Source organism: Topomyia yanbarensis, chromosome 3 (genome assembly GCF_030247195.1).
Source record: "Topomyia yanbarensis strain Yona2022 chromosome 3, ASM3024719v1, whole genome shotgun sequence".
Taxonomy (NCBI): Eukaryota; Metazoa; Arthropoda; class Insecta; order Diptera; family Culicidae; genus Topomyia; species Topomyia yanbarensis.
Window position 1 is genome coordinate 43,173,318 of NC_080672.1, and position 26,381 is coordinate 43,199,698.

The window sequence follows — 26,381 nt, forward strand, 5'->3', positions numbered from 1 at the left end:
GAGAGCGGTGAGCACACATTGAGATGTTTAAGTTTTGTATTTTAATACGCATACTGACATATCACACTTTTATACTACCGCCCTCCCCTTAAGCTTAAAAGCGGTTTGCTTGCCTCGCAATTCAAACGTCAAAACGGCACAACACCAATTCAGCTGGCGATCGGCGATATCGACATTCCTTTGCAGAGCGACAGTAGTACAAATGCAGTACTTTTGGATAGCCGGTGCACATAACACGGCCACCACAAATCTTAAACGAGTGTTATCCTGAATTGAAGTAATGTGAGTGAACAATCTTTTCGTTTTTTCGTGCGTTTTTGGGATTTTTGCAAGTTACTTAACTTTGTGGCTTATTGACTAATCCATGCGTAATTGGGTTAGTGCGAGATTGAGGTGCAATTTTTGCCAAATGAGGTTAAATCAGGTGGAGAATCGCTGTGTGTGTCTTATTTCGTGTACATATATGTCTATACACATTGCATCAGTGTTGGTATCCTAGACGTCAAATAAGTTAATAACAGCTGATTATAATTGAATCACAAACAAATAGACTTGCAACTAGCATTCATCATTTGACACTTCTGATATGGCGAAATGAACTTTCCTTCCGATTGCTTCACACACTTAATCAGATTCAAGCTATTGGCGTGAAAGGGGAACTGGACATGCTGTTCACAGCCCAACATGTAGAGTATTTTTGCACTGATAACTATGAATAATTGATAAGGTTCAACGAGCAGCTTTTCAAACCGGCAGTTTAGGCTGATTTTGGACCTCTAGATGAATGCAGGTAAGATTCGTTTGTTCGATAGTTTTATGGAGCTAACGGAAATAACCATTGTTTATTCTATTTTCGATGAAATGTGATGATTTAGGAAGAGCATTTTGCTTTATGAGAAAAAAGCATTACAAGTGAAGTGTCTTGAAGTGATCCTGTACCTATTTAAATTCTCAATTAATGATAATGGAATTTAACAATGGATCAGGACCTTCTAAATCGGTCCGCACGATTGGCTCTTGTCAGCAGGATAACGCGTACACTCAAGTACATACAAGGCTAGGCGAGTTTATTGAATACTTCGTTGGAATTATGGAAGACAAACTAGGTGCCTATTACATGCTCGTCCAAGGAGAAGTAACAAAACATGGTAAATGGTCAGATACATTATCAGAACAAATTGGGCAAGGTGCTGGCAAAGTCGCTGGTGGACTTGTAGGTTTACTAATTGGTTCGCTGGCGTCAGGGGCGAACATCGGAGGACAGGTAGGAAAAGCAGGAGGAAAGAAATTGGGAGGTAAACTAGGCGAAAAATATCACCAGAAAAAAGTTAATAATCTATTGGATCTTATTGAGTTTTTCAAGAAACATCCGGCTGAATTAAGGAAGGAATTAGTAGAAGCAGGGTTTGATATTTTTCAAAGTTTCGAAATGCAATTCATGAGAGTCACTACCGAGCTAGGACCGAGTAAAGCAGTTCAGCTATTGGCAAAGGATGCCGTAAATAGGGCGATTGATCACATGGCGAACAGAAAGGGCGCTTCGCTAGTGGAAGGTGTTCTTTTAGGTAGTTCTAAAAGAGAAGACGTATGCAGTATAACCTCTGGATTTCAAATCAAATATGAACATTACCTAAATAGCAGGATTTGGAATACTGCAAATCTCTACGATAAAGTCGGTTTGTTAGTAACACAAAATGGTAAAACTATTTTCTACAAGAAAACATCTGAAGGTGATACGGGTAAATATGGCTACCGTCGCCTTCTTATGAACGAATGCTTTAACAATCTAAAATATAAATATGAGAGGGACAATATAGCAGAAAGTAAAAGTGTCCAATTCACGGGCTACAATTATATTTTAGAAAGAGAAGATTTCTTGAAAGCAGTGGCAAAGATACTCGGAGAAATTAATCGAAAGAATAAGGATCCTGAGATGAGAAAGGAAGAAATAATAAACGTAATAGAAGAGGTTAAGAAGGATTTGTTGGAGAACGTAAGTGATTTGAAAAAAATATGCCGGGGATTAGCAGAAGACCGCACGATATTGGAGGGAATAGAGATAGATCTCAAAAGTTTGAGAATTGAAGAGTGCTTTAAAGAGTTTCAAAAACATTTTGAAACAGTAAAACGAGAACATCAAGTAATTTTACAAAATTTGAAGGAAGGCTTTCATGGTGCTAGTGAAGAACGTGCAAATATAGCAGAAGCGAATGAAAAAGGACATGCAATTACACATGCTGGTATGGAGAAATTGGAAAGTAAGATAGCAAAGGTTGAAGAAATTGTAAAACAGAAAATAGTTTACAATAGGCAATCCATTTGGTTTGATGCAAAGCAGCCAGTAGAACTGTTTACCGGTAGAAAAGAAGAGTTGCTGGAGTTACATAAAAGGTTGACGGAGAATGCAGCTAACGATAGGGTAACTGTAATAACACAAATGACTTCCATAAGTGGTTTGGGAGGAATAGGAAAAACTGAGCTAGCCAGAAAATATATCCATCGGTATAGTAACTATTATGACGGCAACATCGTATGGATTAATGCTGAAAATGAGGCATCCCTTACTGACTCTTTTCGTAGATTAGCTCAGGACAAGTTGGAAATTAGTTTGAAAAATGTAGACAAGGAAGATAGAAATATAGCGGTCATTGTAGACATGGTATATCTTCGTTTCGCTAGTGGAAAAAGTCTCTTTATTTTCGACAACGCAGAGAAAAATGATTATTTCATTCGATTTTTACCGCGTAGAGCACTTTGTCCTCAGGATAAAATGCCTTATATTTTGCTCACTTCTCGCATTCGAGAATGGGAAAGAGGAATTGAGGTTCTGGAACTAAGTGATCTTAAGGTAAAAGATGCCATCGAGTTCGTCAAAAAAGGATTGCGTATACCTGCACATGACGAATCTCAAGACGAAGAAATAGAAAAATTAGTGGAAACACTGCAACGGTTTCCTTTAGCGATACAGCAAGCAATAGCATACATTGAAGATCAACGAGTAATGGAGGAGGAATTTAGCATTGGAAACTACCTTGAAAAATATAGACAGAAGCAAATGGATCTACTGAACTGTGATTTATTCGTTGGAATTGACAACGACTATGCCAAAACAACTGCAACAACTTGGAATATTACAATCGACACTATCTGTGATAAGCAGTATGGAAAATTAGCCATTAAAATTTTGGATATCATTGCTTATCTATCGCCAGAAAACATAGGTAGAGATATGTTCTTAAGTTTAGCAGACGGTGATGGAGATGTTCTAAAATCGGCTGTACGTTTACTTGTAAAATATTCCATGATAAACGGTCAAAAGAAGCAGACCCTATTAAGTATTCACAGATTAGTACAAGATGTGATCAGATTGAAATTGAAGTCATTCGGGAAAGAGGAAGAAACATTACGAGCTGCCATGAATTTACTCAAGAATGCAAGCGCCGATCATACAGTTGTTGTTTGGAATTATGCAAGCAAATATCCCAAACTAATTAAAGATTTTGACCAGGAGCTCACCAATACCTACGGCTATCGTACTGCTACTGTTATTCACATGTTAGCCGAAAATGGCAGTTACGAGGCAATTGAACAGATACTGACACATGCATCCAATGCCGAAGAATGTATCGATGCCGTAGACAAATATAAAAGGACTCCACTCTACATTGCTGCTGAGAATGGCTATGTGGATGTGGTAGAACTTCTCGCCAGCAAGGGAGCGAAACTGGAATTGAAGTCTACAATTGCGTACGCTTCATTAAGTGGTAGAATGTCTACAGGCTGGACACATTTGCGTTTTGCTAGCAATTATGGCTATATGAATGACCTCGTACATCTCCCTGATGAAGGAGCAAAGATTGACCTAAATTACACCTTTCTTTTCGATTCGTTGGAAACGAAAATGGCCACAGGCTGGACTCCATTGCATATTGCTTCTTTCAATGGCCATTTGAATGTAGTGGAGTTTCTCGACAGTAAAAGCAAGGAACTTCGGAACATCCGAGACGATCTCGGCAAAACGCCGTTGGACCTAGCCGTTATTGCTGGTCACATGGAAGTTGTTCGGTTTTTCAATCCGAATGATGATGCCAGCTTGTTACAAATTGTGGTTCAAATGGATGGCGTGAATACCGTTAAACGTTTAGTAGAAAAAAATGCTGATTTGTTAAAGGCGAAGCTAGGATCTGGGACCGCTTTGCATTTAGCTGCGTATGGCGGAAAACTGGAGACCGTCGGATATTTTGTGAATAAAATGAAAGAGCTTCGGTATGAATTGATCGACGGCATTGATCACCCTGGAACTAATGGTTGCACGCCAATGTTAGCTGCTGCGCAAAACGGACATTTGAAAATAGTGCAACTGCTATTGAATGAAGGTGCTAATCTCTATTCCTGTAACAGCGCTGGCTGGTCAGCGCTGCATTCTGCTGCTCAACATGGGCAGCTTCCGGTTGTGAAATATCTAATAGAAAAACTGAAGTTTGATATCAATTTCCTTGACATCAAGCTGGATACTGCTTTGCATACAGCTGCTTTTCACGGAAAGTTGAAAGTTGCTGAATATCTCCTGGCGAAAAAAGCGGATTATAATCTAATAGATGCATTGGGTGCAACACCATTGTTTTTAGCATCTCTTCAAAATTACCAAAGGATTGTTAAACTTTTGTTAGAAAACGGTGCCAATTTGATCAATGCTTCTGATGATCAAACGCTTCTGGGTAAACTTAAATTTACAATTTTGCATACAGCCGCTGCATATGATGCCGTAGAATTGATAAAAGTTTTCATAGAAGAAAAGCAAATTGATAAAGATGTTGGCAAAGCATCCAGTGTAACACCATTACATGTAGCTGCTATTTTCAACAGTTCAAAAGTAATTGCCTACCTAATCGATCAGGAAGCCGATGTTGATGCTCATGTACAGCTTTCCAATGTAAAAACTGTATCAAACTATGTTAAAGATGCCATCGTTACTAACGGATCGTTATATGGAAATATTGTACAAGTATTAGTCAATATTAGCAAATCTATTGGGGTCAATCTCAAATTAACACCAAATATGATTCATAAAATCTTCGACTATCCTGGTCACGAATCACTTTGGGAGAAGCAAGGAAGCTATTCTCGCTCATATCTTCTTGATCCAGGTGTGATACAATTTGGGAAAACAATGCTAGGATTGGAGGCTACGAGTAAGAATTTTAGGGCCCTACAGGCTTATGTAGAACGGAAGAAATCTTTGCAACCTTAGCGGCCTGTGGCAGTCTGGTTTACTACTTTTACTAAAAATCAAAAGCAAAAAGAAACAGGCCACAAAAGATGTCCCGAAAGCACATAAGATCTGATTTCTGATGAGTGAAATCATTGCATGGTTCGGCGCTATACTTTTGCTATGTTTTCTCCTAAGTATCGACGTATCTGATAAATCAACACAACCAAAATAAACGAACAGCTGTCATCAACTTTTTACACCTTTTATTGCAATAAAAAAATGAAAAAAACACCCTTTAGTAACTTCGACCTCGCTTGCTTCGGTGCATTTAAGTTGGAGGCTCACCCCACGAGTCCGCCGTGTTGACGATCATAAGAGAGGCCCTGCTGTATTATGGTCTCTTTTACTTTCCGTCTTTCTAGACTCCCCATAAAAACTTGCGGGGATCCGGCTTCCTTCGAGTATATACCTAGAAAAATACAGGTATAATATAATGGATGTATTATTTATATTCCTATAGTAGTCATATCTTGTATTTTAATTTATTGTTAAATCTGACATCACGCGAAAGTACATCTTTTTTATTCAACGATAAGTTAAAAGTTCGCCCTTTTAACTGACTCGTTGGGTAGAGAAACCTAATCATAGAGGTGAAAATTACCCAAAAAATGTAAATAATACTATTTACTTACTATTGAGTACTTTTAACGTCACCGTTCAGTTCTTTTTCGGCGGCGTGTACACTAAATACAAAACACTAGAATAAAATAAATCAGACATCCGTCGTAGCCGAAAAAACAGTTCGTGAGAAGTGTCGCATTAATCAAATAGTTCGTGAGAATCGTAGCGCCCAATAAACAGTTCCTGAGATGACCACACCCACATCGTTCTCAATAAACATTCATCAAGGGCAGGATTTTCTACTATATAAGTTAGCCTTAAGGAAAATCATGTTTAGTCTTAAGTTAGCAAGTGAATAAAATGCATAGCTCTGAAATTACATTTTCTGACATTCTCACTTCGAGAAGTCGTAACTGTCCCTATCACATCCAGCGGGTTGAAGTATTTCAGCCAAGAATTGATCCACTGGGTCCACAGCTTGCATGTTGTGAGGAACGACTGAAAACAGCAGTTCTCAAATCAAAGTGCTTTCCCGTGTCGAGGACTGAATGGTAGGCACGACTGGAATATGCTACTCGCGCATGGAGTGTCAAGTTGTGCAAAGCGAATCTCTCACTCAGTTACCTTCTGATTCTTCGTAAATCGTGAGATTCAAATGATACTTATGTCCATGATACCCATTTCGGGGTTCGCTATAGGCGTTTGGAAACCAAAGTTTTGTGTATCTTTTAGTTGCTGTACAATAAGTGCTGGTGATAAAATATGTATTGCTCTGATCGAGTATGGGTGGAGTAGCACAAATTAATCCTCAGCATAAACGTACAACAACTATGAAACTATTCCGCTTTGTGCAGCAAGGAAAAGCCTCCGTTGCTTTGGTTTGAAAACCGATTTTCCACTTTTATGTTAGATAGCTAGTTACCCCCGTATTCGTAGCTTTCAATAAAAATGGCGTGACAAATCCACGTGAAATGCCTCGTGCAGATATATTTGCGCATAGTGCTATTGACGCATATTTTATAGCGGATCTGACAACTCGCGATATTTGGCTACATACACAAGAAATACTTTTATTGTTCGGCATATTTGTTGCATAATGAAGTACTCAATTGTTTTTTTTTGCTAAAATATATAATTTTTACATTTAATTTGAATCGCTATAACTTTGTTCAAAGACGTTTTTGCACTATGCTTCTATCGGTAAAGTGTTTGGACAAATCCTGGGTCATACTTCTGTCTAATTAGTTGCATACTGCAGGAAAAACTAGGGTCACTAGAATTTAAAAATTTATAACCAATTGATCCCAGTTTTTGTCCAGGTATTTGGAAACCCAAATGGAACCAAAAAACTTTGTTCTGAAAAAAACCGATTTAATCCACCTATCAGTGAGATGAGACTTTTCTTACACATATCACTGTTGTATTATTCATCAGTTTGTCGAAAACACGTAAAGTTGGCAAACAACCAGATGTGAGATAAGCACAGTTTCGAGTCCTGTACGAATAACACTTCAAATAAACTGAATAAATTTAAGAAAAATAATAAATCAAATAAAAATTTAAAATAAAAAAGCAAAAAAATAAAAAAAAAGTTTCATAAAATGGACAGAATGATTAATATACAATTTAGTTCAAATGAAAATAAGACAATATAATTTTTTTTTAAATTAAGAGAGTAAATTAAACTATTTCAAGCTAACAAACTGTCATACAATCCTAAAAAGAACTGACTAAACCGAAATAATAAAATGAAGAAACTGAATAAAATATATGAACTGCGAAAAATCAACAATTCAATACAATGATTAAAATAAATGAAATAAATAGTATGAATAAAACTATGGTTCCAGAACCGTTTTTCTTTAATGTGTTAGAGTAAAGAAACACGAAAAATCTGCTTTGATCAAGATAGATGCTTATCTAGTAGTCCGATCCTTAATACATATCTCCTGCAAAGTTTTCAATAGTTCGATTGGGCAGAAAAGATAGCCGCAAGCAGTCTACATTGATAAAATTTATCAGTTTCGAACAATATTTGAAGACAACGAAGTTATACCAAAATATAATTTTCCACGGATAACAGAAAATGTCTTTGGCAGCACTGCTCCAGTCAAATCCAATCAGAACAATAGCAATAACTTCAGTTCTACGTAACTTTTAGCGCCCAAATAAACGGTGATATTCACAATTATTAGATTTACTTTCTTTGTGAGGAAATCTCGTCTAACACTAAAGTTATAACTGTTTGAAAACGGTAGTGCTTGGTAGTGTGCGTAGGAAAATTTGTGTTCAGCTTTGCCATCGGATTATCCATTTAAGCCTTCTCAATGTCTAAAAGAAGAATATCAGTCGATTTTTAAGATTACCACGTTTCAAATCATGCAAAATACCTGCTGGAAAACTATCGGCTTAGCTGGATGGTGCTTTTGAAAAAGTGGCTGTGATTTTTTGTCACACTACCACACCGAGTTGGGGTACGCAACACAACTGCGCAATGAAAAAAGCACAACCAACCAGCTAAGCCGATGGTTTTTCCAGCAGGTATTTTGCATGATTTGAAACGTGGTGATGTAAAAAATCGACTGGTATTCTTCTTTTAGAGTTTTGAAAAGGTTTAAATGGATAATTCGGTGGCAAAGCTGAACGCAAATTTTCCTACGCACACTACCAAGCGTTCAATTCTAACACATGCTTAAAAAAGGCAACAAAACCATTATTGGAATTTAATTGACGAATACGGATTCCCAGATATACTGATGATTGATCAATGCGAAAATGGATCGAGTGATGGGCTTTTTTCCAAATACAAAACCATGTACGATAGCACTCACTGGTTTAATCCCATTAGTCCCCCATAAATTAGTTTGCATATTCCCACTACTTCGAGTGCGTTCGGAAACTCGTCTCAGTACAACCTGTGTCGGTATATAGTTACACGTAAATCATGCGCAAGATGAACAGACATGAGTATCTGACACACGGTCGTCCCGATCCCCGAACTCTTTTATTTTCAACAGACGACAAAGTAATATAAATTCAAAAGCTTACTCGCGTTTGACTTTTATCGCAATTACTGAACTTTGAACAAGTTCTAAAAAATTAAAGTTATTTTCTTGAGTAGAAAATGCCGCCCTCAAATTTTGCCGTTCGGGGCGGCTGCCCCCTTCGACCCCCTCTAGCGCCGCCACTTAATGAAAGTCCGATGGATCATTTGGTTCCAGGTGTTTGGAAAAAATCTCCGGTAACCGTCAACTCAAAGAGAACCGTCCATCATGACCGCTATTATCGTGGAGATATTGAGAAAATCACTCTTGTTTTCCTACCAATTTGTCGTGTAAATAATTTGTTTTCCTTCCAATTCAAACGTCAAAACGGCACGCAGTTTGGATAAGTTTATGTGTTTTGACAGCCCGCAGTTTGATTTCTCGCACTTTGAAAGTGCGGAGACCAGGTTGGTGGAAATTGCGCTATAAAAACTGTGGAATTCTGTGCAGTTTTAAAAATCTGTGCGCCACATTGAAAAACTGCGTAACACAGAATCTGTGCACCTGGCATCCCTGCAATCGATTTCATTTTGACACACTCAAAAAATAAATCATATTACTTTTACGTGATAACATATGTGGTTCTCATCCACCGCACTTTTCACGTAAACTCTATCGGGTCGATCGATATAATAGTGTCTGTTTCAATATGTGATTCATCATGTGAATGTTAAGTGTATTTTATACTATTTTGCAACAGAAATTCACGTAAGAGTAACACGAAACCAAACATAACAACTACATGACACCAAACGTATCAACTACATGAAAGAGAAACGTAACAATCACATGGAGTCAAACGTAACAGGTATTTGGTGTTTTTCGACTGTCTGTGTTCTAGGGAAATATTTACGGCTCTACAGTCAGAATAAAATTGAACATAACCTTTTTATAACGTGCAAACGTTTCGACCGTTGTTTTCGGTCTTCATCAGTGGAAATTATTTGTATTGTTCTTTTCCGTCGTCGCTTCAAACGTAACTAGGGTTCGTCGCGGTGCGGATGTGGGCGGTAAATGGATTATCCGCACCGCAACCGCAAAAAAATAATAAAACCGCACCGCTTACCGCAACCGCACTTTATTTACCGCACCGCACCGCGCGGTAATGCGGTAAAATTTTTATGTTTTTAAAAATTGTGATGAAAAATTGTTCATTTGTATAATGTATATATAATAAAATGTTATCTTTATTTACACGAAATTTAACTTTAAGAGACTCCTCAGAATATAATGTTCAAGAAATTTTTTTTTAATTTTCTATTAATAAAATTCCGTACATTTTAAGGCAAACATTATGCATTCAAAAACGTTCTACTGCAGTAATAGGAAAACTTTTATTTTGGCAACTCTTCAGTTAATTGAAAAATGGAATAATGGAATGGAATAAAAAATGAAGTATTTTTTTCTTTAAATTGTCATATTCTCAATGTTTTTGACATATGAAAGTGAAATTGATGATATTCGCATTTACGTAGTAAAAACCACCTTTCATTCTTAAAGGAATTTCAACAACAAAAAATTAAAGTCGAAATACCAGTACTTCTATATAGTAGCGCATATATTCCAATACAGTGAAATAAAAACATATTGTATTTCATCAATAAGAACGACGCCATATTTAAAAAAAAATGCTCTATACATTACATCTAATAAGGAGTCCGGTCTCAACCGGTACAGAATTATTGAACATTAGAAAAACTGCAAAAATATTTGTAACATACAGCAGAAATGTTATTAAAAATAGGGGGTTTTATGGACAAAATATCCCAAAACTCTTACTTCCGCATTTTTCAAGAAACATATGTATTCTCATTCAGAAACTAAGATTGCTCCCTTTAAAAATGTATGAAGTGTAATTTTCTAAAGGCTAGTTCGAAAGTCCTAGCATTTAATGTATTTTCCTCTAATATTTTCCCAAAGAGCCAATGACAAAAACTTAATTAAATTAAAGTGGACGGGAGTCAAACGATGTGGTAATTGGCAAAAATAATTTTAAAAAAGCTACAAAATTAAACCCTCCAGCACACGCGCCGTTGTATTTTGTGAAACACCTTCCGAAACTCTAGCGAAATCTTCTTTCAGCACCAGCGGCTGCTCATTCGGGGAACCATTCGCGCGAGTGCTGCAGGGTTAACTGAAAAATATTAGGACTTATTTTGGTAGAAAACTATCGTAAATTTGAATGGAAGTACGCGAAAAAAGTTATGTAGCATACTTTTTGAGAAAGAGTCCAATAAAATTGACTGCAGAAAAATTCACATTGAATTTACACAGCAATCAAAGAAGATAGAAATACGATGTTGATGAATGAATGATAGAATAATCATCCAAATTTGGACCCCTCCTTATTTTGGACGCTTTCATACATTTGTATCCTTTACTGCCAATTACTCCAAATTCATTTGGTTTGATGAAGATAATACTATTCTTTGGATTGTGTTTAAGTCCCAGCATAAGCATCGTAGCATTAGTTCATCTCTAATTGCTTTTAATTAATCAAAATTCACAGTTGAAAAATTGATACGATTTCAAACAGAAGTTATGCACTTTTAAATTGGATATAAGAGTATAAATTTATTATTTTTAGATGATCTAATAATTTGGGCTCTATTTGGATCTTGCATTTTATGTGTTTGAAATGGTTAGTTTGTGAAGTTTTACTTAGAAGTATAAAACTAGTGTCCAAAATATGTCGTAAAAATAATAGCGTCAAAATATTTCGGACACAGCTAGATTTTCTTTCGTAATAGCAGTTTGTTTATCAATTTCGAATAACCAAAATTATCACTTTATCAATAAATTTTTTTTTGCGGTGCGGTTGCGGTAAAACCGCGCGGTAAAAGCTCTTTCCCGCACCGCATCTGCAGGAAAAAGTGTCTTACCGCACCGCAGATTTTGCGGTGCGGGTGCGGTAAATACCGCGCGGTTGCGGTCACGGTGTCTTTTTTTAACAACTTTATGCAAAAAAATTCAGCATCTCTGAAACTTCAGGATATGAAAGAATGGGCTTTCCCCTTTCATTTGAAATAAAAATCAAAATAATCCGTCGGGGGGTCCAGAGCAACTTTTTTTTTGAAGTTTTTTTCGTGAAAACATAGATTTTACAATGGAACTAGTTCATATTTCTGCCCCTAGATGGTGCTGTAGACATTCGAGCAACACTAAAAGTGAGAATCTGATAGATTATTTAATTGTCTACAACTTTGTTACCAACTAAAAACCGATTTGAAATTTTTCGGATAAGTTGTTTAATATTTTAACGAATTCTAAGTCTAAGTTAGCTTCACAGAAGACCTAGTGGTTTGTCATTTCACAAGCACTTTTTTTATTTGCCAAATAGTTGTGTTTAGTTCAACAGTGAATTCAGCGGAATTTGAAAGCTTGGAAAGTCTCATCTTTCAGCTGAAAATTATAATTCCCTGATACAGGGCACCATTAATATGTTTGAGATGAAAAGTCTTAGATAAGTGTTGACAAAACTAGTATGATATTAATATTCTTGTTCATGATGGTAAGTGATTCCTCCCGCAGAAACAGCTTTTGCTATAATGTATGCCTTCTTTTTCATTTTTTCGATTGTTCTCAAGGATGACTGATAACTATTCATACATGAATCTCCTACTCTGTTGGCATCTTCGTATAAAATTCACTTGTCCTGAACTTCAACCTTTATATTCGAACAAACTCAATGAAACTTTTAACGCACCATTGCACTATTTCACTGATTATCCGTTTGCAAATTTAACTCAATGTGACAAACAGTTAACAAAAAACTTTGAGTCTTTGGATCAAGATAATTTTTTTTGGAATATATTCGAGGACTTCTATGTATATAAGGTTTTTGTTGTACTCATATCATATTTTGTTTTCAAAAGTAATACATCTCGCATAATTGATAGGAAATGGCCGTAAAATCCAACTGCCACAATATGCTATGCGGAGAAAATTTGAATAAATCGCTTCACGCTAAACAATAATTTGGACAGTTACTGCTGTGGTTTGCGTTAAATTAGAAACGGTGTGTCCCAACATTTCTTCTTGATCGGAATTATAATAGCTGACTTAAGCGATCATAACCTAAATTATACGACGTATGGTCCTTTCTAAAACATAAATGTAAGCAAACCCTTGTAACCAAGTAATACCTTCCGATGAATGGTAGTTCCTTCGAAGCTATCGGGAAAGATTACAAACCAAAAGCACAAATAGTTTTCTGACTCTGTCAAACATCCTAATTTTCAGAAGGTCAATTAGAATTGTCAACGTAATGAATCCCGTCTAATATTTTCATGCCACTAAGCCTATTATATTAATTCTTTTTTGGTAATGTAATAAGTGCGGAAAAACATATTTCCAAACCACTAGGCCTCGTGTGAAACTATCTTAGATACAACTTTGTTAAAATCATAAGCAACTTTTCCGGATAATTTCAGATCAATTTTTAGTGGTCAACAAACTTGTAGACAATTAAGTTTTCTATCAAATTCTCACTTTTAGTGTTGTTCGAATGTATAAAGCACCATCTAGGGACAGGAAAATGAACTAGCTCCAGTAGTAAAACCTATAACGTTACGAAAAAAAACTTCAAAAAAAAAAAAATTTGCTCTAGACCCCCCGACGGATTATTTTGATCTTAGTTTCAAATGAAAGGGGAAAGCCCATTCTTTCATATTCCGAAGTTTCAGAGATGCTGAATTTTTTTGCATAAAATTGTTCTAATAAATACACCGTGGCGGTAATTACCGCAACCGCGACGAACCCTAAACGTAACAATTACAGAAACCGTATAGATTTTCATGTGTATTATTTAAATTTAGGGATTTTCAATTATTTTTTGTTACAAACAAAGCAGCATCTAATAAACATGGAGAAATTGGACTTATTGAAGTATTTTTATTAAAATAACAATTAAGTGCTATAACTAAATACAAGAATCAATTATTTGTATCCGAATTTGTGAAGTTACTCGATTCTCAAACACACTAGTCATGAAGCAAATGTTAATTCTCTTCAGCGAATGACCATAAAGCCTAAAAGGGTAAATAAACAAATAAACAATAAATTGAATCCAAAATTGATTGAGATGGTTCCATCTTATAGAAACATTGGGTTCCAAATTTTCATCAAATTAGTAAAAATGCATTTAATTTCCATTTTTGCATCAACTTTGCACTCCCTCGCAGAAAAGTTTGTTTAACAAACGTCCTACGCTGATTTACTTTGTTCGACGTTTTGTTGAATGTAGGGCTAGTTTTTTGTAGGGTATTGATGTCTTACACGCAATGCAAAATACATTGCACGCAACGCAAAATACGTTATGAATTTCTATTTTGATGGAAAGAAATGCATTTAATGTAGCTGATTTTTAAAAATGCATCAGAAGTGATCTGCCCCTATGTTGCATCTCAATTTGATGACGAAATGATATTATCTGGCTACTCCAATGCTCCATGATTATGGATGGGTCGTCAGATATTTGAAACGAATTGATAAAAAGAGTTATATGCAAAATTATCGAAATTATGGAAAATTACTCTATACTCTCTTCCAAGTAGAGATAACTTAAAAGAAACAGTAGTGTTAACGAGGACATAATCAGCCAGTACTGAATTACTGCTTAGTAACGTTGTGTGACGTTTCTCCCAAATATCAATTCTCTAATCGTCCCATAGGTTTGCTATGAAGTGTAAACCAGGTAAACATCTCTGTAATAGCAAAAGTTGATGATGACCATCACCTCTATCATGCACAGGGTAACGGGAAAGGAGGCAGCATACTTTCGTCCTCACGCATTCTCATCGCACTGCTGCAATTAATTTATTTTCTGGGGAACAGGCACGTGCTTGGCGAGGAACGGATTATTTGGCTAGAAGCATAAATACCATTGTTGTCAAATGCAGTAATTAAGGTCAAAACAACATACCACGTAGGTAGGCGATCGTCTGTCGACAGTATAACCTTCCTCCGCAGCAATCCAGAACTTTCTGATGCGACACGATGGTTTCGCCGATAAAATGCACTTTTTGTAATTTCTCTAGAATTTATATAAACAGTTAATTAACAGGTAATTAAGGTCAAAACAACATACCACGTAGGTAGGCGATCGTCTGTCGACAGTATAACCTTCCTCCGCAGCAATCCAGAACTTTCTGATGCGACACGATGGTTTCGCCGATAAAATGCACTTTTTGTAATTTCTCTAGAATTTATATAAACAGTTTGATAGCATTTCAAATAGAGTGCAATTATGTAGCAAGAATATTTACTTGCCATTGCAAATTTCCACCGGGGTATCTGCATGAGTGAACACATTCTCAGTCATCTCGTTTAATTTTTTCACATACGAAATTCATGTAAACGATAATCGTCATATCACTTAATGATTATGTGTCTAATACATAGCTTGTACAGGGCTATTATATGACATATATAGGAATCAGGTAATGTATGTTGAAATTTGAAAAGCGTTCATTTACGTGATTATTCCCGTGAATTTAAAGTGATTTATTTTTTGAGTGCAGTTAATTTCACAGTACACGCTAAACGTAGGTAAGCTAAAAATGATTGATTAGAATGCTTTTTCGTCGCGAGATGACGTACGTTTTGTGTGTTCTATGATTCTTATGAGATTTGAAAGAGTGGACTATATTGTTATTTTTAATATTTGGTTACATACTAGTTTTTAAGGTAGACGTCTTACCTCCTAAACCTGCTTGCTTTTTTTCCGTTCTACATAAGCTATCAAAGCGTACAAATTTTTCCTAACATGTTTTACGTATGATTCTATTAAACTCAAAAATTCCCCCGAAAAAGGTTCACAAAAAGAGTTAACTTCCGGATATCCACAGATTTTATGAATCATGCCGGGCGTTATCTTGAAATAATCCCCAACGTTGCGACTGACTCTGAATAATTCTCTTACTATCATTTCATAGAATGGTCCGTTTGAGGGTACGTCTGCTTGCACTTTGTTGAGTACAGTTTTTACATTGGATATCTGTGCATGAGCAGCAACATCGGCTCCTTGTTCGATTAGGTAGGTAATAACTTTGGAACTGTTGAAAAGTGCAGCTACATGCAATGGAGTTGCACTAGAATCTTTGCCAACATCTTTATCGATTTGGCTGCCTTCTATAAAGTCTTTCATCAATTCATAATTATCATACATAGCGGCAGTATGTAATACTGTTAGTTGGAGGCTACCTAGTAGTGTCTTACTATCGGTGGGATCAATTAATTTTGTACCTTTTTGTAGCAAAAGATTCACAATTTCTTGCTCATTATTGAGAGATGCAGCGAACATCGGTGTTGCTCCCCATGCATCGATCGCAGCAAAATTCGCTCCTGCTTTTAAAAGATATTCAACAACATCAAACATCCCGTGGAAAGCAGCCGTATGCAAGGGTGTATCTTTTTTGACATCGCAGACATCAATGGAAAACTTGTGCACTTCTATCAGATACTTCACGACCGACAGACGGCCATGTTGAGCAGCAGCGTGCAAAGCTGTCCAACCTTCGTCATTGGCTGCGTTAAGATTAGCGCCTTCCACTACAAACAATTCGATTATGTCCGAATGACCGTTTTGCGAGGCAGCAATCATTGGTGTACATCCATTGCTTCCGGGGTGATCTATGCTTTCGTTTTTATCTAACTTTAGCTCTTTCATTTTATTTACTAGATTCTTAGCAACTCTCAGCTTACCACCAAACGCAGCCAAGTGTAAAGGGGTCCAAGTTCCGATCATTAAGTTTATCAAGCTAACATTTTTTTCGACTAAACTTTCGATCATGTTTATATTTTCCGTTTGAATAGCAATTTGTAATAAACTGGCGTCATCCTTGCGATTGAAAAACTCAGCAACTTGTATGTGGCCAGCGTTAACTGCTAGCACGAACGGAGTTTTGCCAAGATTGTCTTCCATGCTCTGAAGTGTCTCGTTTTTACTGATTAGCAATCGTACGACCTCCGAATGTCCATTGAAGCAAGCGATGTGCAATGGAGTCCAGCCGGTAGCAATTCTTGTTTCCAACGTATGGAAAATATTGTCCTCTTCGCTAGCGTGACGTTCGACGCCATTCGCAACTTTACTGGCATAATACAGATTAGTCCAGCCTGCGAACATCCTTCCGCTCATAGACGGTAAATCAACTGGCGCTCCTAGGTTGGCGAGAAGTTCCACCACTTTCGCATAACCATGCTCAGCGGCAATGTAGAGGGGAGTCCTTTTATAATTGTCCTCGGCATTGATGAGGTTTTCTGTGTTCGAAGTGTGTTTCAGTATCTCTTCAATTGCTTCGTGGCTGCCAATTTCGGCTAGCATGTGAATGACAGAAGCAGAGCTATAGCCGTAGGTATTGGTAAGTTCCTTGTCGAATTCTTTTATCAGATTGCTGTATTTACTGGCATGAACCCAAACTAGGGCAATGTGTTTTGTACTTGTTTCCGTTAGTAAATTCAAAGTTGGTTCTTTTCTTACCATTAGAAGCTTCAAAGCTACCCTCAACATTTCTTCTTCTTTGTTTTGTTTCTTCAATTCCAGTCGTGTCACTTCTTGTACCAATCTGTGAATGCTTAGAACGCTTTGCTTTTGTTCACTATTTATCATAGAGTATTTCACAAGTAAACGTACGGCCGATTTTAACCTATCTTCATCAACATTTTCCAATCTTAAAAACATGTCCCGGTGGATGTTGTCCGATGCAAAATAAGCAATGACATTCAAAATAACAGAAGCTATTTCTCCATATTTTTCGTCGCATTGTACCCTATCGATTGTGATCTTCCAAGTTGTAAAAGTTGTTTTGGTGTAGTCGTTGTCAATCCCATCGCATCCAGCACAGTCGAGTAGCTCCATTGCCTTGGTCTCGTACTTTTCCAGATAGTTTCGGATACTAAATTCTCCCGTTTTTCCTTCATCTTCGATGTATGCTATCGCTTGCTGTATCGCTAGAGGGAAACATTGCAATATGCTGACTAATTTCTCTAGCTCTTCGTCTTGGGATTTGTCATTGTCAGAAATCTTTAATCCTTTTTTCACGAATGCAACTGCATCTTGCTGAGTCAGTTCCTGTAGTTCCAAAACCTCTACTCCTCTTCCCCATTCACGATTTCGAGAAGTGATTAAGATAAAAGGTACTTTATCCTGAGGACGAAGCGCTCTAAGGGTTAGGAACTGGGCGAAGCTATCACTCTTATCAGCATTATCGAAAATGAAAAGGCTTTTTACCTCCGCGTAGGCTTGATATACCTCTCTCACAATCTCTTCTCTAGACACATTTTTTGAAGAAATACTCAAGTTCTTGAATGATTCGATAAGTGACAGCTCACTTTCTGCATTAATCCACACGACGTTATCATCATAATGGGTACTATACTCATCGATATATTTTCTGGCAAATTCAGTCTTCCCTATTCCTCCTAAGCCACAGATGGAAGTCATCTGTGATATTACGGTAACACTTCTCTTGGATTTATTCATTCTTCTATGCAAATCAAGCAGCTCCTCTGCTCTTCCTGTGAACAGTTCTACTGGTTTCTTTGCATCAAACCTAATGAATCGCTTTTTGTGAACTAATTTGTTTTCTACTATTCCTGCAAATTTTTCCGGCAGCTCATTTATAACTTGATCTAACTTGATTTGCCCCTTTTTCAACTGTTCTATTCCTTGGTTTGTAGTTGCTATGCCTGCTTGAGTGATTGTATGCTCCGTATTATTAGCTTTTGATATATTTTCACGTACTTCACTAGCCTCACGAAAGCCTTCCAACAATGTTTGTGACATCGCATGACGTTCAAGCTTCGCTGCTTTAAATTGTTCTTGAATCTTTTCTAAGTATTTATCCATTTTCAAACAGTTTAGACTATTTTCTATTCTCTCTAGTATTTTACGGTCTTCTCTTTGTCCTAAGTTTAGATTTTTTAAATAGTTTACTCCTTCTAAGAGATCATTCTTAACCTCATCTATTGTTTCTTTTAATTCCTGCTCTCTTTTCTCCACGCTCTTTTGATTAATTTTTTCAAGTATGTTTTCCACTACTTGCGAGAAGTCTTTTCTGTCTAAGATATAGTTGTAGTCCGTGAATTGTGCACTTTTGCTATCTACTGCATTGTCAAGTTCATAGTTAACTTTCAGCTTATCGAAGTTTTCGGTCATTAGTAGGCGACGATAGCCATATTTACCAGTATTACCTCCAGTTGTTTTCTTGTACAAATCTTTTTGAGTTACTAACAAACCAACTTTTTCGTAAAGTTTTGCAGTATTCCAAACCATCTTGGTTGTGTGATGTTCGTACTTGATTTGGAATCCAGAAGATATACTGGACACCGCTACTCTTTTGGATCTGCCTAAAATAATTCCTTCAGATATCGGCGAGTGTCTTCTATTCGCCATACAATCAATCGCTCTATTCACGGCATCCTTTGCCAACAGCTGAACTGCTGGTTTGGCTCCCAGCTCGGTAGTAACTCTCGTAAATTGCATCTCGAAACTTTGGAAAATATCGTACCCAGCTTCTACCAATTGTTTCCTTAACGCAGCTGCATTGTTTTGAGATAGCTCAATCAGATCCAATAAATTAGAAACTTTTTCCTGGTGATGTTTTCGTCCTAGTTCGCTGCCTAGTTTCTTCGCTCCTACTCTGCCAACCTGTACGCCTAGCTGGGCTCCTGCCGCGGGCAATCCCACCAGCAATCCTAGAAGTCCACCAGCAGCTTTTCCAATTTCTTGACCAATTCGTTCTGAAAATGTGTCTGAAAATTTGCCAGTTTTAATCACTTCTCCTTCCACGATCATGTTGTAGGTACGTAGCTTGTTTTCAAACTCTCCAACGAAATGATCAACGAATTCTCCTAGCCGGGCATGCACTTTGCTGTACGGGTTAACTTGAAAATTGGAGCTAGAAGATTGAAATCGGTTAGGAGACTCCAAACGTTGTCGCTTTGTAGAAGAATCTGAGTCATAATTCATCATTCCAGAAGGATTATTGTTCCGCACGTCACGCGAAATTCCTGACTGTACTGATTCTCGCCGATCAGTAATGTTTTTTCACACAAACTAAGTCGCACTTCAGTTTCAAGCACTTCTGTAGAAATTCGGATAAAAAAGCGAACTGCAGTTTGTTAGCTGTCGAAGCTCTGAACGAATTTAGAATTTAAAACTAAATTCTGCTAGTTAAAAGAGCAGCTGGCTTCAGTGCAGCGTTATCTTATTTGAGTACGCCGATAAGAAATTGGCGCCTTTCGATTGATTGTTGTTGTCTCAATCAAAACACCACAGGCTTTGCGCTGTGAATAGCGTTCCAGACTCTCCTGTCACACCACTAACGTACAGCAACTCGAATGAAAGAGCATTTACGAACACAAGTTCCATCCGGTTTACCGGCATATTTGTCGGTGATTTATCTTCAGCTGATATGAATCACTAGAAAAGAAAAAAGTTGGTTTCAGTTTCGGTTTTGTTTAGCTTTTGGTTGAGCTGTTTTTGTGAAAAATTAGAAGTAAATCAGACTGCCGGAGTAGCTTCAGCAATCTTCAGATCTAGTTATGAATTCTGATTAGTTGATTACTCACATTCTAACCCGCACGCTCGTATTCGGTAGACCTGTTGCATGAAAACTAAATGGCAAATTATTTCTTTCTCACGTTTTAGTGGCGTCTCTCTTAGCTGACCAGGCTTATCACTCTCGCAGTTTGTTTAGAAGACCGTTTTACTATGAATGTGCACAGGAGAAGCTGGCAACATTGCCTTGTAGGTTCACTATCCTCCCATATATGTTGGTCGCTGTCAAACTCCATATGGTGGTATAGGGTTGCCAGGGGGCTGCTATCCTCTCCTCTCCCGAATTCAAAAAGCAGTGATGCAGGGTGGCTCACTTTACGGATTTTCTCATTGATCTACGGATTTCAGTCTTTTCTATGGAATTTTCTGCGGAATAAATCGTGCACTGTATTATTTTTAATTATTTATTCAGAATTCTACGGAAAGCTAACTCATAATCGCTTTCTTCTATCGAAATTGTACGTCTAATGATAATTGTTGCCCTTCCTCGCATTCGATTGGGTAATATTTCATGGTGTTTCACTGACACCAAAAATGCATGCTTCGCCCGATTGGATCCGTCAAATTAAATTCGGTCTAACTAATGACTACACCTCCTCCTAGTCACAGCATTCTGCCTGGCCCAAGTCTCGAAAGCCGGTACCGATTTTGAAACCAATGGAGCCGGTCTTGGTTGATGCATTTAAGTAAGAAATCAGAATTCCGATTTCATTCGAAAAGCTACATGTTATTTTGGACTACACATCAGCACGAAGTCCTAGAATATACGACGAATGATTTCTTTCATGAAGACAAATTGTGCGATTACTGTTTCGCCTAGAGTCAATCATGATACAGTGGCTCACATTGCACACACTGATAGAATATATTCGTAAATCGCTATGCATTAGTTTCGTACAGATAATTTCATAAAATATACGAATTTTTCGTACATATTATGAATCGTTCGTAGTTCTATTGAAACACATTTATTTTTTATTACGAGTTTTTCGTGAAAACCACGAAACGACTTTCGTTGGCTTATTACGAAACAGCTTCGTTCGGCAAACGATTTGTTCGCTGCTATATACGAATATCTTTATAATATTTACGAGCACCATTCGTCGAACCGTCAACGTCAACAGAGCTTCAATATGGAACCATTGTTGCTATACGCCAGATAATTGTTGATGTTCACGACGGTCTCGGTCTGACTATTTAGTAGCCGTATCCATGTCCGCCGGTTTCAGGAAGATTTTCTAAACCTCTTCCACTTCTAGTTGATCCAGAACCCGGAGCAGTACGGATTCAGCTGAGCCATCGCTCGATGGTTTTGCATGAATAATTTTGAGTTTTTCTCTGCCGGAGCAATGTATGCTATTAAATACGAAAACTTCTCTTAGATGAACTAAATGAATTCGTGCGACCAACGATATTGTTCGTAATATACACACACGTTTATTAAAATAAACAAAACATTTCGTTTCATTCACGAAAAATAATGTCGTTATCAACGATTACATTCGTGCAATGTAAACTAAATAAGTAAAATTTACGAACACTTTTCTAAGATAAACGAAATGAATTCGTGCGACCAACGAAATCGTTCGTAATATACACACACGTTTATTAAAATAAACAAAACATTTCGTTTCATTCACGAAAAATAATGTTGTTATCAACGATCACATTCGTGCAGTATACATTAAACGTGTAAAATTTACGAAAGATTTCGTTCGCCAAGCGGCCATTCTTCTTCATGAAATGAACAAAACCTACTATTTAGAATGCACGAAAATACTTCGTTGCAGAAAACGACGAATGAATTCGTGCATTTTATGATCGATTTCATTATATTTAAGAATTTATATTATCAGTGCAGAGGAGTAACTAGAACAAATTCCTGGTTAACAATCAACATATTTTTTAGATCTTTTATTTCGTTATATTTTTTTTACATACCTAAAAGCCTACTGTGTAATGTGGCAAAATTAAGAGTAAGTCAAAAATTGTTAAATAATTTTTGCATGGATGCAAAATGGTGATATTTTAAGGGTTTTCTTTTTATCATATATATATATATATATATATATATATATATATATATATATATATATATATATATATATATATATATATATATATATATATATATATATATATATATATATATAGCATATATTTTTTTATATTTCGCTTTCTAGTGATGATGACTGTATTAAATAAGACAATATTATTACAAGGTAGTTGAACACAATCATTTGTATAAGTTCAGCCTAAAACTAACTGTAAATAGTAGGGTTACTTTTCATTACACCAACTTTAAAAAACACGTTTTTAAACATTTTATTTCAAATTTGGATGGTAAAAAAGTTATATGTAATGGTGAGATCCCGCAAAGTTGTTGAAGCAGTATTACAAAACAATATTCCAGCTATCCAAAAAACATTTGAACTCTTCCGATCTTGTGCGATCCACAAATTCCAAGCAATTTGAAAATGCTATGTTGAAAAAATATATCTCTATGAATACGTGCAGAGGCGTCCCTTCCCCATTTTCCACTGATCATCTGTATCATTTCGAAATCACTAGTATTCGAGAGGATATAGAAAATTGACCTCTGCACTGGTAGGTGGATGGATGGCAAATTGTTCCAAAAACTAGTTATTGTCTATTTTTAGTTCATATTAAGGCATAATAACAGCAATAGCAACAGCAAATAATTTTGGCCAGAATTCGACCCCAGTTATTTCTCTATGCAGTGGTCCAGAATGTAAATTTAGCAGGAATTTTAACTTTTTGCCAAAAGTAAATGACGTAGCCATACAATTCGTCCAGGAAAGTTGTTGTACTTTGCAAGGCCCTTCTTTTCGTTTAAATAGAAGCTAGGGTGGTTCTAATTCTAAGCAAAATGTACGAATGAACTTTTCAACGGTTCGAGATAGAACTTTACTGTCTTCGATGAAATTGTAGAAAACACACTTCAGATAAATTTGCCGTAGACACGTAAGCTTTAGCTTTTATACTTTCCATTGCACAAGAAAACCAAATGTAAGCTTTAGGGTGTTCCTTAAATAACGGTTCTATTTCTTTAGCTGTTGTATTTTTTATTTTACTCTAATGTACCCTTAGGACAACTTGAAGATTATTTTGGGGCGCATATTTTTTTCGTTTCAAAGTTATGAAAACTTTTGTATAAGGAATATAACTTTTTCAAATAGCATTATCTTCGATTAGGGCATATCGTTTATGTCATATGAAATATTATGCTTTGTAGCACAGATCACTAAAAAACGGCAAATACTATATTATTTATGTTTTGCAATATTTACTCAAAAATTAGTTTGTTTTTAGTAAAAAGTACATACTTTCTAACGAAAGAAGCTAGATGTTCGATATATGGAAACTAATTGTTCTCCTTCAAAATATCTGAAAGTATTTAAATAAAAAAGTACAAGACGTAGAGTTCCAGTGGCTTCGAGAAAGTTCTTTAAAATTTTATTTTCTTCAATTTTCTGTAAGGCAGCAAAACTCTATCTCGAACCATTACAAAGTTAATTTTCTGATTTTAATAAATTTGGAACCACCCTACCCATTATTAAAAATAATAGAAAAGTCTTATTAAGTGCAAAATTTTATCAAATTTTATCATGAAAACGAAACTATATCTTTTACATTGACCACCGTATAAGGAATTTAAACATACTACCAAGGGCGCAAAACAAAATTTTGAACATAACTTTTTCAGATTTCATTTTTTTTTCTTAACTATCCTTCAGATTTTTTGAAAAGGAATATATTGTTCAAAACTCCAGCTTCTAATATTCAAAAGATATAAGTACTTATATGGTAACCATCCTAATTTAAACCCCTGCATATTTTGGACCCTGTTCATGTATTTGTCTCCTGCACTGCTAGGTTTCTTGGCATTTGTTTGGTTTGATGCAACAATTACATTCCTTGGGTTTCCATATCATTAGTTCATCTATAATTATTTAAAATTAAATAGAATCCACAATTTTAAAAAAATATCACCGAAAACGTTTCATATTTCAACGATAGACAAGAGGAACCGGTGGATATTTTCAATTCAATTGTAATTTTTTTTATTGATTCAATTAATTTCTCTGATTAGATATTATGCATGTCACGTGTTTGAGAAGGTTTCATTGTACAGTAAGATTCCGTTTTTGGCATGCTCTCTTTTTGGCACACTCCGATTTTGGCAACAAATGGATTCCGTTTTTGGCAACATTTTTGTTGTACATAATAAGTGTTTAAAAAATGTTCAATAGATACTTTTTTAATCAATTGATATCACATTTCACTTCATTTCCAAACATGGGAGTCATAATAACCCTCAAAGACGCAGAACATTTTTTTTTAATTTTGTGAAAATTGTCTCATAGTTTTAATACATTTTGAGATGTAATTAGCAATGTTGTTTTAAAACAGCGTTATGCATTTAAGGGTTACCTATATTTTACACTATACGTGTTGTATTTAGTGATTACAATAAATATAGAGATGCAATATTTATGTATAATATGGACAAGTTACAAGTGATTTTTACAACAAAAATGGTTTTCTTCAACCCTAAATATCTCCAAGCATTGCAGTTCGATTTTAAATCTATCAATTCAATTTGAAACATCAACGAGCTAACCAGCTATGGAAAATTTATAAATTTATTTATTTTTTAAAAGAAAATTTTATTTAAAAGTTTTTAAACAAAATTGTTCAATAATTTTCAAAAAGAAGACATAAGAGCCTCAGGAGCGAAATCAACACTACCATTCAGTGAATTGTTTGAGTTTAAACGTTCAGTGGAAGAAAAGCGATTCGAATTAAAAGATATTTTACACCTTCGTGAGAATTCTACTGAACGACGCACAGTAGGGCAGAATGCTACTTTCGACGCTCAAATCCTCTAGCGTCCTGGGTATGTATCCTGAAAGAGTTGTGTCTTGTCGGAAAAGTATCTTGGATGCAAATGAACATTATTTTGAAAACTGATTAATATTTCTTGCAAAGAAGCACAGCCTTATGACTGAACTACAATTTGGAAAACTACAGAAAGGACTAGACACAGTAGGCATTTTAATAAGATTACTTTATAAATTACTTGATAAATTCTCAGTCCGGAATATTATATTTGAATTCAAAAACAAGAAAATGTTTGCATATATTTTAGTTTACTCAAAAATTCTCTAGCGAACTAGGAACTATTTCACTTGAATTATATTTTTTCCTCATTTCATTTGTGTGCAGAAAAAAGGCCCACCTTGCCCCACTTTTTTCTCTGGTTATACTATGTTCACACTACAGAGTTAAACACGTTATAATAAATAGCAACAAGAAACATGTCACGTTTTAACTCGTAGTGTGAACGTACTATTATAAAGTTAAAGGTCTCTACCAGTCACAAAAAAAAATTCAAGCTGCCGCCATCTGCCGCTTCGTGGATTTATTTTAATATTTTTGATGAAAGCAACCTTTACATGTCATGATAACATTTATTTTTGTATATTTTCGAAGATTTAGGAATAGAACATTTATTTATAGAAATATTTTTCATAAACAAATGTTAAAATTCATTTTCTCGAGTATTTTTTTTTAAATGGCATGTAGCGCCATCTACATAGGTTATAAAGTATAAATGTCTTTTGTTCACGTGTTTGAAATATCAAAATAAACAACTTTGCCGAAGAAAGTTTTTTTATAGAACACCTCTATCAAAAGATAGAACTTATCTAGATCAGTTTCTACTTATCTAGATCAACACCCAAGTTGTCAAAATAATGATCATTTCCATCTAAGATACTTTGCTAAAGACACTAATCTTCTAAGATTTATACCCAGGGCGGTAGAGGTTTTGAGCATCGAAAGCTTGCCCCACTGTACGACGTCTGAATTTGATAAAATCATGAAAAAAATGGAATTGCTTATTTTTTTCTTTCATCTC

General features: G+C 35.9%; 2 protein-coding genes across 2 annotated transcripts; one reads left to right on the plus strand and one right to left on the minus strand.

Moving 5' to 3' along the window:
* Positions 1–123: 123 nt before the first annotated feature.
* LOC131692067 (uncharacterized) lies at positions 124–5,536 on the plus strand. Its single transcript, XM_058978920.1, has 3 exons — positions 124–282; positions 633–790; positions 876–5,536. The coding sequence occupies exon 3, from the start codon at positions 959–961 to the stop codon at positions 5,249–5,251; it is 4,293 nt and encodes a 1,430-aa protein (XP_058834903.1). The 5' UTR covers positions 124–282; positions 633–790; positions 876–958; the 3' UTR covers positions 5,252–5,536.
* Positions 5,537–5,547: 11 nt separating this feature from the next.
* LOC131692069 (uncharacterized) lies at positions 5,548–20,539 on the minus strand. The gene is made up of 3 exons (XM_058978923.1): positions 20,449–20,539; positions 15,578–20,299; positions 5,548–5,681 (listed from the first exon to the last, which is right to left on the minus strand). The coding sequence occupies exon 2, from the start codon at positions 19,847–19,849 to the stop codon at positions 15,581–15,583; it is 4,269 nt and encodes a 1,422-aa protein (XP_058834906.1). The 5' UTR covers positions 19,850–20,299; positions 20,449–20,539; the 3' UTR covers positions 5,548–5,681; positions 15,578–15,580.
* Positions 20,540–26,381: the final 5,842 nt, after the last annotated feature.